Source organism: Trichechus manatus, unplaced genomic scaffold, assembly GCF_000243295.1.
Source record: "Trichechus manatus latirostris isolate Lorelei unplaced genomic scaffold, TriManLat1.0 scaffold00075, whole genome shotgun sequence".
Taxonomy (NCBI): Eukaryota; Metazoa; Chordata; class Mammalia; order Sirenia; family Trichechidae; genus Trichechus; species Trichechus manatus.
The window spans coordinates 10,004,851-10,021,717 of NW_004444011.1; the positions used below are offsets into that span (position 1 = coordinate 10,004,851).

General features: G+C 36.1%; 1 protein-coding gene across 1 annotated transcript in view; it reads right to left on the minus strand.

Moving 5' to 3' along the window:
* Positions 1–16,867, minus strand: part of MALRD1 (MAM and LDL receptor class A domain containing 1) — a 964,362-nt gene that overhangs the window by 633,993 nt on the left and 313,502 nt on the right. Inside the window, 3 exon segments of the mRNA XM_012556720.1 lie at positions 8,258–8,420; positions 11,325–11,501; positions 15,602–15,605. Of these exon segments, the coding sequence (XP_012412174.1) occupies positions 8,258–8,420; positions 11,325–11,501; positions 15,602–15,605 (344 nt within the window).

Genomic DNA, 16,867 nt, shown 5'->3' on the forward strand with positions numbered 1-16,867 from the left:
CACCAAAGACACAAGGAAAGTATTAGCCCAAGAGACAGAAAGGGCCACATAAACCAGAGACTTCATCAGCCTGAGACCAGAAGAACTAGATGGTGCCCATCTACCACCAATGACTGCCCTGACAGGGAACACAACAGAGAGTCCCTGATGGAGCAGGAGAGAGGTGAGGTGCAAAAATCAAGTTCTAGTAAGAAGACCAGACTTAATGGTCTGACTGAGACTGGAGGAACCTCGGAGGGCATGGCCCCTGGATTCTCTATCAGCCCAGAACTAAAACAATTTCCAAGACCAACTCCTCAGACAGGGATTGGGCTGGACTGTGGGACATAAAGTGATACTTGTGAGGAATATGCTTCTTAGCTCAAGTAGATACAAGAGACTAAACAGGCAGCTTCTGTCTGGAGGTAAGATGGGAAGGCAGAGAGGGTCAGGAGCTGGTTGAACGGACGTGGGGAATCAGTGGTGGAAAGGAGGAGTGTGCTGTCACAGTATGGGGAGAGCAATTAGGGTCACATAACAATGTATGTATAAATTTTTGTATGGGAGACTAACTTGAAATGTAAACTTCATTTAAACTACAACAATAAAAATAATAATAATAATAAAATAGTTTTCCAAAAACCTGTAGGCAAATCCTAAAATCCAAAATGTTTTAAAATATCTATCTTCTCCAAAAAATTATGAGATTTGTGTATTTGTTTTTGCTTTGATCCAACAGAAAGACAGAGGTCTTCTTGATTATAATTAGAGAAGGAAGAGAATAGTTAGGCAAAAAGGATTTAAATAAAATGTTGGGCACTTCATAATGAATGAGACAATGTATAAGATGCCTGGAAATTATGTCTTTTAGCTCGACTCAGGGTAAAGACTTTCTCCCAAATTATTTAATTATAATAGTTACTTTACAATGTACAAATTTTACTTTATTTTTTAAATGCAATTACCCTGGGCCATTTTTTAAATTTATTTGTTTTGTCCTGAGACTTTTTTTTCTAAAAAAAATTTGACCACTTTCTTTAAAGAAAAACAAATCTGCTCTTAAAAAAATTGAAATTAGGAGGTGAGAAAGCCACCCCCTGCCTTTCAACAATACCTTCCCCACTTCCTGTCATGAAGTCCCCTAAAAATAAGGTTCTAGAACCATCTAGGTAGTATACAAAAAAAAAAAAAAAGATTATCAGCTCCATTCTCTGATATTTTGATGCAAGAGTTCCGGAATATGCTTTTTTTATTTCACTTGTATGTAAATTTTCAGTGGTCCTTGATCCACTTTTTGAAAGACTGTTCCCCAAGGCTTCTGTGAACATAATTAGAAAATACTGACATAGAATATCCTATTCTAATAGACATCACTCCATATGAATAATGAAGTGTGGAGAACTTAACTTTGCTTGAGGGGATGATTTCATACTCCTAAGAAACATAATATTAAACCTTATTTAACCAATAGATGAGTACTTAGTCAAATAAAATGGACCTGAGGTCCAAGAACTCAAAACTTTGCTCTCTTTGAACTCCAGCAGTAAAAATGAATAAATTGTGTCAAACAAGGTGTTTTCCTATGAGATAAAAATGATCATAAAATTTATGGTGCCTAGCTATGAAGCACTTTACATACTGTAGTAACATTACCTGAGCTGAAAGAGTTGGCCAATTAACCTGATTGTGGAGGTCAGAGTACAGGAGTCTGAGATCACATGAAATTACAAACTGGGAAGAATTATTAAACAACCATGTCCAAATCTGCAGTATTTGTAAGCATATTTAAATTTGTATAAGCTACAAAGCTCAGATGCTAGCTGATACAAATATCTTGATTTGATGATAAGCAAATGACAATTTTAAAGGAATTCTCATCTAGGCAGGACTAACGTTTCTGCGAAGTTCACTAGTTGTTCCTGGAACATGAATGGGAACAAATTCATTTTGTTTTTTTTGTTTTTTACTAAATTGTGGCCCTTTTACAAAATGCTAAGAAAAGAACATTTATACTAAATGTTTGCTGTCACCGCATAAGCTAAAGCAAAAGGAATTGGAAACTTCACCCAAATCCAATCACAAAGGAATACACAAATTTCAACTAATGATATTTACACTGAATGTATTTTATTTTTTCATTGGATGACAGTGGGGAACAATATTTATTTCTATAAACCTTGATTACAATATTAGTAAAAAAAATAATGCCAGGTGCCCTCAGGTTCCACCCTTTTGAGAAAGAGAGGGGAAAATCCCCTCATTATGTGATGTGCCAGGGCACAGGGTTGTACATGCCCAGCCCTAGAAAAAGAGATGACTTCTTCTAATTTATACAAAGTGCTAGATGGACTAGCTGTACGTAATAGTGTTACTCTCCCACAAACAAGCAAACAAATAGAAAATAAATGTACAATCCTAATTTTAGGCCACAAAGTTCAATTCAGATTCTCAGGTTACAAAGGCTAGTCCAGTAAAGTGGGAATACAAAAAAGTTGACTAACACTTGCGATATCATTTTATTTAACTTATATCATTTAATTTTCAAGATGAAAAATATACATTTTAAGTCCTTATCCAAGACTCAATTACACAATGAAAATTTCCCTATATACTTCTATCTCCCAATGACTTTTCTTGACATCTTATAGCTTTACTGAGCATATGGAGAGAGAGAAAATCTTCAACTATTGTAATATGCTTTTTTTATTTTGCTTGCTTATGCATGATCTTTACCATACTAAGCCTGTGGCAATCTTTGACTTAGGGAGGACTGCGACTGGTATAGCTGAATGTCAAAAGAAAGAAAGTATTAGTGTTGAGTTTTTTGATTTTCAAAGCTGGTCTTAAAAACTATTTTGCAAACACTGGACTTAAAAAAAACTAGCTTTCCATCCCCAGAGCCAGGTACCTAGGAGAGGAGAGTCTTTTCTAAATTAGAAAACCTTTGCTTTAAATTAAAAAAAAAAAGAAATTATTTTTGGAAAACATAGGTTGGAGATTTATTATCAGCTTTAGTGTAGGAAATAAGATGCATAGAAACTATTTATTACAACAGGGAAAAAAATATCTAACCTTCTTTGGCTGAGAGAAGGAACTTGGTGGGGGGGAGCAAACTATTGAGGTAGAAGCTTAGGGACTGTCTCCTTCCCAGTGGTTTATTTTGATGTGGAGGGCATCTATTAAACATTCACTATTTAGTATGCCAAAATAAATATATTTAATATTGTACCTTATAGCCTAAAACTATGAGACATAAATATATTGAGCCTAACCATCACTAATTCATTCATCAAATAATTACTGAGACCTATTATATACCCCAAAACAAAAACAAAATCCGTTGCCGTCAGGTTGATTCCTACTCAGCACTCTATAGGACGGAGTAGAGCTGCCCCATAGGGTTTCCAAGGAGTGGCCAGTGGATTTGAACTGCCAACCTTTTTGGTTAGCAGTCGTATCCTTAACCACTGTGCCACCAGGGACACCTAGAAATAATGCAATAAATTGAGAAATCAAACCCCTGCCCTCAGGGAATTTTAAGTCTATTAGAGGTGGGGGTGGGGAGGTGGAGGAAACAAACAAGTTAAAAGGCAATTATATTACATGTTTATAATAAAAACCAGTTGCTGTTGAGTCGATTCTGACTCATGGTGACCCCATATGTGTCTGTACAACTATGCTCCGTAGACTTTTTCAGTGGTGGATTTTTCAGAAGTAGATCACCAGACCTTTCTTCCAAGGTGTCTCTGGGTGGACTTGAACCACCAAACTTTATGTTAGCCTAGTGCTTTAACCATTTGCATCAGCCAGGGCCTCTGAGTTGATAATATGCTGCCATATTTCCATATTCCTATTTATATCTTTACCACCTAGAAGTGAGATTTTACTCTGTCTGCTTTCTTTACAGAAATACAGGTTTTTAATACAATGTGGTTTATTTGCATGAGCTACAGAAACGTTCTCAAATTATCCTTTGCTTTTGTGAGTTAGAAGCAACCCAAGGAATATTTGAATATTGACATTTCAAAAATTACTTGCCAACTGTCAACACATGATCAAAACAAAACAGTATTAGTATCTACTTTTGTACACCAACACACTCCCATATACATACTTTGGGTAGCTTTGCTGCTAACTTAAATGTTGATAAAACAGGAAGTACCCTAACAGAACAAACAACAACCAAAGACAACTCAGAAAAAAGTAGGGAGAAATGCAATCATGGGGAAAAAAAGCTCATCATATGCTACAGATACAGTGGCTTTCCCTGCGTGGCATTTTGGCCAAGGCAGTCAGGGACTGGTCATTACAGTTACCACTAGTTTTTTTTAAAGCAGCTGCCATAGAAGCTGGGGGTCATAAAGCTTTAACTACAGAGAGAGATGTAAGAGGCACAAAAGTTATAAAAAGAGTCTTTCTAATATATCTGGGCATTCTTTCGTGGTCTGCCATAACATTTCCTGGAAATCATCAAGAGGAAACAAGGAAGGACAGTATCTTCTAGGACAGTGGGCACTGAATGTATTTTTGTAGCTATTTAACCTTGAAAAGAGAACAAAAGACCAAAATAATGATGATAAAAGAGTAAAATGAAATAACAAAAACTCAAAATAATGATCATTATGGAAATGAGAGGAGAAAATGAACAAGGAAACTTTAAAGAAAAGATAACGAAAATAAAAGGTGGAAAAGAGGCTTTTCTAAGATGAATGCTTGAAAGATGGAGGCCAGAGAAGCAGAAATAAATGCACTAATATCAGAGAATTTTATTATAATCATGTTTACTATGTTATGTTATGTTTTCTAAATTATCCTCCATTTTAAATTCATATTGTCAGCTGAGTCAGAACCAATACATTTTCCGTTTGTTAAATGTCTTCCAAAGTAAAGTTAACACTTCCACAGGAGCCTTAGATTGTGCTCCCTATAACCAGGCACTAATAAAAACTAGAAAAAAATATAGGTTGAATAATTATATAATCTTAAGGTGGCAAAAGGTTTTCTAACTATAGTACACAAGGAAGAAACTATTATAGACAAAATTGACACTTAAAACTAGAAAACACTTATATTTCAGAAAACAGTATGTAGACATCTAGTTACGCATGGTACACCCATCACTCAACAAAGAAGTATAGAGATTCGAACTAACTTTTAAGTGCCTTACTTTTAAACATTAATAGAGATCCAAGGATCATCAGACAAACGAGAGAAATCTCTAATAACAAAAGAGGCACCAAACAAACTGGAAAAGAGAGCATAGAGAAAAACAAAGATAGTACAAAGAAGAAAGGCTTTAAATAAGAAACAGAAAGCCATGGTGTTTCAGAATCTGGGGATTCAACGCCAGATTATCTGAGGGGATATACAAGGAAAACTTCAGTGCAGCAGGTAGAGAGAAACCTGCGGAGACAAGAGTAGATGGGCAGAGGGCTTTGGAGAGAGGCTTCCACGGAAAAAAATGAGGGGGAAGGGAAGGCAGATGGATTATTTTATACACTTGAGCATTTAGAAAATACTATTAAGATTTAGGAAAAAGAGAATTAGGCACATAACATTCTAAGGAAACTAAAAATATGAGGTATTTATCAATTCTACAATAAACAGAAAATTGTAAAAAAAAAAAAAGGAAACAATCATCATGTAACATTAAGATCAGAATTTGAAAATTATATCAGATTAATACTAAGCTAAAAATTAAATAAAATAAAAATTATGTATATATGTATTAGAAAGATGGGGGATAGTGAATTGGAGAAGAATATAAAGGTTCTATTCCTCATAACAGGAATTCAATATGTAATGTCTAAAGTCTTTGAATCAAGAAATGGCTATATATTATTTTACAAATATATATCCTGCTACCAGAAAGATGTTTATCTACATTTTATTGACTATGAAAAGGCATTCAACTGTGTGGATCATAGCAAATTATGGATAGCACTGCAAAGAATGGGGATTCCAGAACACTTAATTGTACTCATGTGAAACTGTACATACACCAAGAGGCAATCATTTGAACAGAACAAAGGGATACTGTGTGGTTTAAAATCAAGAAAGGTGTGCGTCGGGGTTGTATTCTTTCACCATCTGTATGCTGAGCAAATAATCCGAGAAGCTGGACTATATGAAGAAGAATGCAGCCTCAGGACTGGACAAGACTCATTAACAACCTGCGATATGCAGATGACACAACCTAGCTTGCTAAAAGTGAAGAGGACTTGAAGCACTTACTGATGAAGATCAAGTACTACAGCCTTCAGTATGGGATATGCCTCAACATAAAACAAAAATCCTCACAACTGGACCAATAAGCAATATCATGATAAACAGAGAAAAGATTGAAGCTGTCAAGGATTTCATTTTACTTGGATCCACATCAACATCCATGGAAGTAAGAGTCAAGAAATTAAATGGTGCATGGCATTGGGCAAATCTGCTGCAAAAAGACCTCTTTAAAGTGTTAAAAAGCAGTGATGTCACTTTGAGGACTAAGGTGCACCTGGTCTAACCCATGGTATTTTCAATCGTCTCATACACATGAGAGGGCTGGACAATGAGTAAGGAAGACCGAATAAGAATTAATGCCTTTGAATTATGGTGTTGGTGAAGTGTATTGAATATACCATGGACTACCAGAAGAACGAACAACTCTGTCTTAGAAGAAGTTCGGCACTCCTTAAAAGCAAGGGTGGTGAGACGTCTTCTCATGTACTTTGAACATGTTATCAGGAGGTACTAGTCCCTAGAGAAGGACATCATGCTTGGTAAAGTAGAGGGTCAGCAAAAAAGAGGAAGACCCTCAATGAGATGGATTAACATGATGTCTGCAACAATGGGTGTAAACATGGCAACAATTGTGAGGACGGTGCAAGATCGGGTAGTGTTTCATTCTGCTGTACATAGGGTTGCTATGAGTCAGAACCAACTTGACGGCACCTAAGAACAACAACCTATAACCAGTCCCACATAAAAGTTAGAAAAATGTAGATGAATAATTATGTGACCAAAGGGTACAGAATGCTATCTCTAGGAAATTGGATAGGAGTTGCTGAAAGATAGCCTACTTGGTCATGATAAATCATCAATACTTGTCTTTTTAGACTATGTATATATAATCACTGTGATAAAACTAATTTGTAAAACATGGTAAACAAAAACAATAACTAGACAAAATGTTGATATACAAAATATATAAAACATGCTTACAAAACTATAAAACAAATGTGAAAAGAAAAAAAAATGGACAAAAATTTAATAGCCATACAACAGAGAAAAAAATTACACTTGATGTGTAGCTTACCCTTGTTTATTCTTCCCCAGCCCCACTGGCCCTCTGACAAGTTCCCAGCTGTGCCCTTTTCATCTGGATTCCATTCAGAAAGACACCATCCACACCAACCACTCAATACCCTCTCCCTTCCTTCCATTTTTCATTACAGCGCTTATGACCACCTGCAATATTAATTCGTTTATTGCCTGTCTCCCCCATGTGAGCAAGGACCATCTGTTTCATTCGCTGGTTTATCTCCCGTGTCTAGAACAGCGTTTGTCAGGCAGTATAAACTAAATAATTTGTCCTTTGCAGCAAAATTTAAAATGGAATTCACTGGGAAGTCCACCAGTCAGGAATAGGTTAGTAAATTATCAAATGCCCTTATAATGAAATGCAAATCATGTTGTAGATGAATATTTAATGGTATGGCAATGTGATCATGACTTATGGCAACGGGGAAAAATTCTGTTCATACACGTGTGTGTATGTTATATTTACACATAGATATATATACTCATATATATAAAACAAACATACAACAGAATCAGAAAGAGGAGAGAGAGCAAAAGGGGAAGAGGGGAGAGGGAGGAGAAAGGGAAATTCAAAGAATGGCAAAGTGGGCGAGGAGGAGAAAGAAAAAGAGCAGGAAGAGGAAGAAAAGGAGAAAGAGACAAGGGTTTGGGGGAGGGGAGGAATAAACAGATTATTTTTAAAACAACATATTAAGAGAGCTTGTCAATGAGTGGTGATAGTGTAAATGATATTTGTTGACTTCCTCACGCTTTTCTCCAGTCTCTACAACTTTCACAAGAGCATTCCTTGCTTTTTTTAATTGGATTTTTTTCAATGTTGTATTGAAGAATACGTTTAGCGCTTTCATTCTAGAATGTAGCATTTATCTTTACAATGGCACTGGCCTAGAATAAGGTGGTGGGGTAGGAGTTTGGGAGCTGATTAATAAACAATTGCTAAGAGACATGTTCAAAACAGGTAGTCACTTACGTTGTATGATCCACCGATGGCCTGTGGTTTTCTTCCCCATGATGAATACCCCTTCCGTTACCAAGACCCCACCGGAATGTGTTCAAATTTTGGAATAAATTTACTGGGATTGGCTGATACCACTTACACAGGCTTTCTTCTTCAAAGCTGCAAACTTCCATAACTTAAGGAGGGCAGAAAAAAGAGAAGATAATCACAATAAATGTTTCAGTACATGGCAATTTCTATCTGCACCAGCTTCTCTTATTCTTTTTTTTTTTTCTTACTGTAACCTCTCACTTTTAAGCATAGTTATAATAATTCAGCAAACCATCTATACAATCATTGTTTTAAAGAAATCTAGGCTTATTATACTCAAATAAATGTAGTAAATGAAATATAGGATTAAATGCATATAGTCATGAATCTGTTTTCATGAGGAGGTGAGATTTTAATCAGCTTCCTAAATGCAGTAGTTTAAGCATTGCCAGTCTCTTCTAACACAGCAGTTACATTGCTTACATGACTGGCCGCTAAATTCTTACAAGTCTGGTCTCCTTTTCCCCCAGTAATATTCCAAAGCTAAACTTCAGCTCAGTACAAATGTCATTCTATTTAAGCTCAAAACATGAGATTTACAATAAATTTGATATTGTACCTGTTTCCTTGTAAGTTTTTAAGATTCTTGTAATTACTGCATTCTAAAATCATAGCAAATTACAAGCCCAGTAAGTTTTAAAATACATAGTTTGTTGTATGTGGATATGGTTTGTGAGTTTGCTCTCTCTCTCCCTATGTTCACGTCTGTATGTCTTAAATCTTCCACTCCATGAATTCGACAAACAAAAAAAGACTCAGTGAGTTCTTTTGTATACTATACAGCATCTGTATAGTTCATCCTAGTTTTTATGTACTCTGGCTTTTAAGTGACATAAACAGTGAAGGCATAATACTACCACCTTTAGAACTTTTAGTTCATGACTTAATGTAAAATTAGAGGATAGGCTCCCTGAAAGAAAGTGGTTTTTAATCATGACATTCAGGTGTGTTATTTAATCTTCACAGAGATAAATATAATTACATAATCAATATTAATATATATTTTATAATTATATTTATCTTTCTGAAGAGATTTAGGATTCAATACAATAGTACTCCTCATATCACTAAAAAGATAAAAATTATACATTTCTAAAAAATGATTAGAAAATGTAAGGTTATTGAATATAATCAGTTTCTCATAATATTCTATCTTGTAAAGAGATGGAGGAGGCAAGATCATACAGTTGTCATAAATAAAACAGTAATAATTTAATTCACATTTATTTTAAAAAATCCCCAAGATTTTAAAATATTTTAATAATAGACGTTCATTTGGAAAATTTAAATAACTCATCAAAACTTCTCATTCAATCATTAACGACAATACTAAAACTGCAAAGTCAAACTAAGAAATTCAGAATTCACTAAAGATACTCACTACTTGTAATTAATTACATTTTGCATAAGGTTTCAAAAACTGTACAATTTAAGTATGATCATAAGAGGATTTTAGTGTCTTCCTATGAGAAAGTACGAATACCACAACCATCTTCCATTGCACTATCCTGCATCTGTGATAAGCAGCATAATCCCCTAACTAACTTGAATTAATTACTGTCTCATCTCATTCACAAAGTGAGTCACTGTCAGCTTTGATTTTATTTTATTTTTTAGATTAGTTAGTTAATTTATGTTATATATGTACATTAAGAAGCCCCCCACCCACCCACCCTGGGGTAAAAGAATAGAATATGAAATTTAAATGATTTTTTAAGTCCTAGAATTTCTTCACAAGGCTGATATAAGATAGGTAAGAATTCCACTATACTCTCTGCATTATCAGTATGTTTTGGACCCACGATATTATCAAGACACTTGAGAAACAGAGTATAGTAAATTCGGATGCTACTAAATACAGGTTATCCAACGACAAAGAGAGAGTCTAAAAGGAGCAGGGAAGGGAAAAACAATTACAAAGTTATTCTTATCTGGTGCTTCACGCATTCAAACATAGATTAACTCTACTCCTCTCTTAGAATTATCTTTCATTGTGAAGTTCACTTCTGAGTTAAATAATTTGCCTTTGATTCACTTAGGAAAAACAGTAGATCAGTAAGTACCAATAAATGAAAACCATATTTCACCAGTTCTCAAGTGTTTAAAGTCCCATCTATATTAGAAATGGCTTTCTCATGAACTCTGCATATTTGACATAACATTCATTATATATATGCATTCAGGCAATGGCAAAATTTGAACAAATTTTTCCAATTTGCAGGTATTATAATGCCGAGCAAAGAAGATCTAGTAAATGATAATTCTGAAGTCAAGTTCATAAAGACAATGATCCTCCAAATTCCCCAAAACTCTTATCAAAGGATTCAAAATGGTCCTAGAATTTTTAGTGACAGACAGTTTAGCATAAGGAGAATATAGTATTTATTCACATATGTTAATAGCTCAACTGACTTGTTTTAACATATTTTTATAATTGATCCAAATATTTATTTATACTCTATAATTAGGCAACATCTGACTGGGTCGGAGAACTGTCTTTACCTTGCATACCTTAGATCAAGTATACCCATTGCCATCAAGTCAATTCTGACTCATAGCAACCCTATAAAACAGAGTAGAACTGCCCCATAGAGATTCCAAAGAGCAGCTGGTGGATCCAAACTGCCAACCTTTTGGTTAGCAGCTGATCGCTTAATTACTGTGCTTATCTTCCAGCAGCACTATCTGTAGACTACTGTGATTCACACTCAGACTCATTCTCCCAACCTACCAACTTTGTGTAATCCATATAATTGTTTCTAATCCAAAACATTAATCCAAAACCATTTACCTCTTTTTGGGCATGACAGCAGACTACATGCTGATTCTTCTATAATTTGCTATACAAATAGCTCTTATGTTAAGAAATTGCTCTAAGCCAAGGTGAACATTTCTAACTATGCCACTTGGCCATGCTACTTAGTGATTACACTATTTTCTTATCTATTTCTTATGCTATATTTAATACACAATTTAGAAATTCACCTACCACAAGATGATTCATCAGATTTGTCAGGGCAGTCATGTCTAAAATCACATTTCTGAATTTTTTCAATACAGTGACCATTGGACCTGCAGGCAAATTCATGGTCTGTGCAGTTGTGTGGAGATAATGTCACTGGTATGGAAGTTTTTGTCGGAGTTGGAAAGTCCACGGGCAAATTACCTTAATAGGAAATAATACACAGGCATCTCTTAGTAGATTTTCCATTTCTTTAGAGATTTTGCACAACAGAACTTTTCTAAATACACTGACTATTCAAGCTTATAAAGAGTATTCAATAGCATTTGTTAATCTGTTTAACACCCTTATGTAAGCATATAAATTAGGGATCTTGGTCTTAAGAAATAGCAAATAACTCTGGATATCTGATTATAAAATAGGTGGAGGTACAGATAAAAATTATTGGAAAGCTATTCAGAACTCACTGAATAAATGAAAGGCCAAAGGGCAGGGCTGGAAGATCAGCAGGAAGCAAAATAGTTCCAGATGCTGGCATTAGGAGCTAGAGTCAAGATTCGATTAAACATTTTAGTCCACTGGGTAAATTAACTTTATGCTTCCACTGCTACAATGAATCTAAATTTCAAACATCTCCTGATCTTTGTTTTACATATTCAAGGTTCAAGGTTGCAGGAGGTATCCTAACCAAAAACAATCATCTAGAAGTATTTGAGCAATGAAGTCAATAATTTCTGAAATTACAAAAGCTGGAAAAATTTTATACAAATTTAAGAATTTAAAAATTAAGTGAATCAATATACATTTATCGATAACGTCCATGTTTCATGAATGTGGTAAGTGGTATGGATCTAAAGCCAAATACACCATCTCTGTCATAAATAGTTTACAAACTAGTGGACACAGCAGCCAGATAAACGTTTCATTACAGTCCTGTGTGACAAGTCTCTGATAGAGATTATAATCCACAGGAACAAGAATGATGTCAATCCATTTAACCCTGTATCCACAGCATAATTCACAAACCATGGTACATGGTAGGCACGTGATTATTGACAAGTGAATGAATGGACAGAAGGAAGGAAGGAAGGAGGGATCACAGAGTGAACAAATGAATAGATGAATTAGATAAATGAGTGAAAGATTGCACATTGTATTAAAGAAGACAAAAAAGGTTATATCAGATAGGAGTCAGGGAAGGCTTCCTGGCAAGATGATATTTAAACTAAGGTTTAAGTTTTAAAGGATGATTAGTTGCTGGCTAGATGAAGAAAGCTACAAGGTCTTTTTGGGAAACGAGAAAAACTTGTGTGAAGGCAGAGTAATACATTGGCCTGTTGTTTTTTGTAATACCACGAGCATTTGGCATGAAAAAGGCCAAGTTCTTAAACACTGTGCCACCAGGGCTCCCTGTATAATACAGTAAGAATGCATTTGTTGGAGTTGCTGGATATGGGACTGGAGGGGAGAAGCTTACCAGATCATAAAGGGCCAGATAGGGACAACAAAGGAGTTTGAAATAAAAACTAACAGCTGTGGATAAATGCCAAGACATGATAAAATTTTCACTTCAAGAAATATCCTGGTAGTGGTGTGGAAGCTGTATTGGAGGTGACTCTGACATGGGGAAGAGAGACCAGTTAGACTTTTTTTATAATCCTGAACACTAATAACCCAGAGCCGAGATGGTTTGGAGGGGAGGGCAAACACATGAGCATCAGTCATTATCCAGTATCTAGAGGACTGCAGATTTGGGTGCTGTGGGGAACATGAGTGATGGCAGTGGGTTTGGTTTGGGTATCCGTAGGCAAGAGGTCTTCCAAAGTGTGAAATTCAGAAGTAAACAAACTCTCTAGAAAATGCCAGGCCTCCCTGTGTGGAAGCAGAAGCCTACTGCTGTGAATTACAAGATTCATGCATCTACAGCTAGCTAGCTCCAAAAAGAAATGCATGATCAGGTTCTCCTTCCGAACTCACCGACACGTCTTTGCTCTTCGTTTCCTGGGGAGGACTAAATAAGAGGTTGAAGATAGACCAGGAATGTTAGGCTACTGGAGCTCAATCTGTATGGAAAGAGAGACAAGGACCAAGGAAAAAGTATTCTACTACAAGGGGATTAGTTAAGAATGACTCCACATTTCTGGACTGGACTGGTAAGTGGATGATTATGTCATTCTCTAAGATAGAATATATAAAAGGAGGAGCAGGTTTGGAGGGAAAAGAAATATTTTCTACCTCAAGACTGGAAATATAACAGTCCAAAAAAGATAAACCCTAGCAGGTCAGAGAGTCCACCTGTTGCGTTGGATAGAGCCACATCTAAGTCACTCAAACTCTGGGTGGCAAATATCCTTCCCTAGTCTGTGATATGTATTTTTATTAATATCCTTCCCTAGTCTGTGATATGTCTTTTTATTTTGTACAGTGACTTTCAAAATAAAAGATTTTAATGTCTTCTAATTTATCGTTTACTTCCTTTATGGTTTGTGCTTTAAGGTCTTAATGAAAAAAAAATCCTTCCCTATTTCAACTTCATACATATTTTCTATCATTTTCATAAAATTTTGATAGTTTTACTTTTCACGTTTAGGTTTTTAATCCATCTGGACTTTATTATCATATATTGTTTGTTGTAAGAAACCAAATTTATTTTTTCACATGAATGACAATTTCTGATCTATTAATCTATTGAGCAATACAAAGTTTTCACACTTATGATTTTACATTTTAATTATAAAAGGTATTATGCATATATAAGAATGAATATAAAATACATGTCTGGTTAAAAGAATAATAAAAAAAATAGCCATACACCTAACACCCAGCTTATGAAATAAACAATCATGGAGAGTTTTGAAACTCCAAATTTTGCCTTGCTGATTCCATACCTTCATTGCCCAGTTAACAGTACTGAATTCTGTGTTTTCTTCATTTCATTTGCTTTTATCATTCTCTTCATTTGCTTGTGTATCTGACACCATAGTATATATAGTACCTATTTCATTACGTTATTACATGATTAAATGAGTTAACACTATAAAATTCTTAGAATAGTGACTATATATAGTGAGCACAATGTAAATGCTTGATAATAAATAAAATGTTGTTTAGTCTTTGGATTTCAGATAAGTTGAATCATTCTCTATATAATCTGAAATTTTCTTTTTCTCTGAACGTTGTGTCAATTCAACCATGTTAATGCCTATTCTTTTAATTCAGTCATTTTGACTGTATAGTATTTCATCGTATAACATGTTATTTATCTATTCTACCATTAATGTTATTTTTATTTGATTCTATTTGGGTTTTGTTTGTTTTGTACATGTCTCTCGATACATCTAGGAGTAGTACACACAATCTAAAATTACTAGATAATATCAAACTTTCCCAAAGTAATTGTATCAATTACTATACTTCTCAGCAGTGTATAAATGTTCTGGTTACATCACATACTTGCCAACCACTGGTATATTTAGATTTACCCAAGTGTTGCCTTTCTCTCTCTCTCCATTCCATTTTGCATATGAGCTCTTATTAAGCTAGTTTTGTCTCCTTTTAAGGTGCACATTTGCATAATTTACTTGACGGGGTCTGGTGGAGTAATATCATTTTTTCTTTGTGAATGCTATCATCTGAATTCCTTTTTTTCATCCTCATTTCTGAAAGATAGTTTTACTTTGCTGAATTTACAGCTTCAGGTTAACAATTCTTATTTCTCAAAACTTTAAAGATAATATTCTAGGTATCATCTGGGACTTCTGGCAAAACAGCACTCTAGGCAGAAGCACCATGCTGTCCCTCCACAGCAAAGATCTGAAAAACTAAGCCAAACAGAGAAAACAGCAATCCTGAAACCCTAAAACATCAAATGAAGACATAAAGAGAACTCAGCCAAGCACCAGATGGAGTGAGAAAACTGACAGAGAACGGACAGCGAGGAGAGGTTCATGCAGAGGTCCCCTATCACCTAATGCAGCATGGATCTACCATCATGGACACCTATCAGAGACCAGCAAATAGGGGGTACGAGAAAGCAGCTTCAAAGAGCTTCCAGCAGGAGACAGAACAACCTGTAATTTGTGATATATGCTTTCCCACCCCCCACACTTCTTCACCCCTACTCGGCCTCCTCTGCTTCCCGTGGCCACAGTCTCTTGGCTGGGAAGCACCGGCTGCTTGGATTCCACCCGCCTGCACTGGCAGGCTCACTGAGTACCATTTGTTGCCTGCTGCTGTTGCTTTTTTCCGCTTCTTTTGATTTCATCCTTACCTCTCACCACCTCCCCCTCCTTTCTCTCAACTACCTGGCTCCATGCGCCACCTTTGCTTCGTCCTAAGGGGCTACGGAGCTCCGTTTGAGTGTGGAACTGCTTCCCGGCCTAGGCTGCCACGCTGGTGAGATCCCAGGGCTTTTGTTTCTTTCTTTTGAATTGTTTGTTAGTTTTCTTTTCCTTTTCTCTAGTTGGGAGTGCATTCTGGCCAGGCAGTGCTACGCGGCTTGGGACCAACCCCCTCAGCTTGTGTAGATGTGCAGAGGGATCCCTGAGAGCATTTCTTTTCTCGTGGGTTTTGTTTTTCTTTCTTTCTGTTTTTTTGGGGGCTTTTCTTGTTTATTTATTTTTTTTAATTTGTTTTGTTTTCTTTTACCTCTTTTTCCCTTTTTGTCTTTCTTCGTTACTCAGTTTCTTCTCTCTCTATACCTTCCTTCTCTTCCTGTTCCCTGAATACCTGGTGCTGAATATCTCTCAGGCTTCTAGCCAGGTTTCACTGCAACACCTGGAACAACTTCCCCAGACCTCGTAGCTACACCAGTGGGATCCCTGGGAGCATTTGTGTTCTTTTTTCTTTCTAATTTTTATTTATTTATTCTCTTCATTTTTTTCGTCATCTTCCCCTTTTTGTTTTTCTCCATTTAATAGTCTCTCATCTCTCCACTCAAACAGCAAGCTCCTCTAGCACTCTTTTTGGTTTGTTTGTATGTTTTTGACTCCTGTTCCTCTCTCCTCTCTCCCATATCCATCTTAGCCCCACACATCACAATCTCCCCCCTCCATCCTGCCTACCTGCACCATGCACTTAACGTCACACCACCAAGCAGCACAGGCCAGGTCTACCAGAACCTGCCCTGCACTGATTACCAACCCGCCCTGGTGGCTGTAGTAAGTGCCACAAACAACCCATCCCAGCAACTCCTCTTCAGCTACACCTGCCCTGCTGTACCATATCTGAGTGACTGACCCTGCCAGTTGGAGAAGGAGGCGAAAAGTATTGTGCCCAAAGATGAGCAAACAGCAAAGAACACACAGTCTGCCTGCTCAGACATAGCCAAACATAAAAAAAAAAAGACGAAACATATCTACAATCAACAAATGAGAAAAAAAAAAAAAATACTGAATGCTCCGAAGACAACAGACAATATCAAAACATTTACAAAAACAGGACACGATGGTTCCAGTAGACATTCAAAATAAAACACCAGATGACCTTCCAGTAGAAGAAAAGGCACTAGACCTAACTGACAGGGAATTCAAACCTCTAATATTCAGAATTATCCAAGAGTTGAAGCAAAA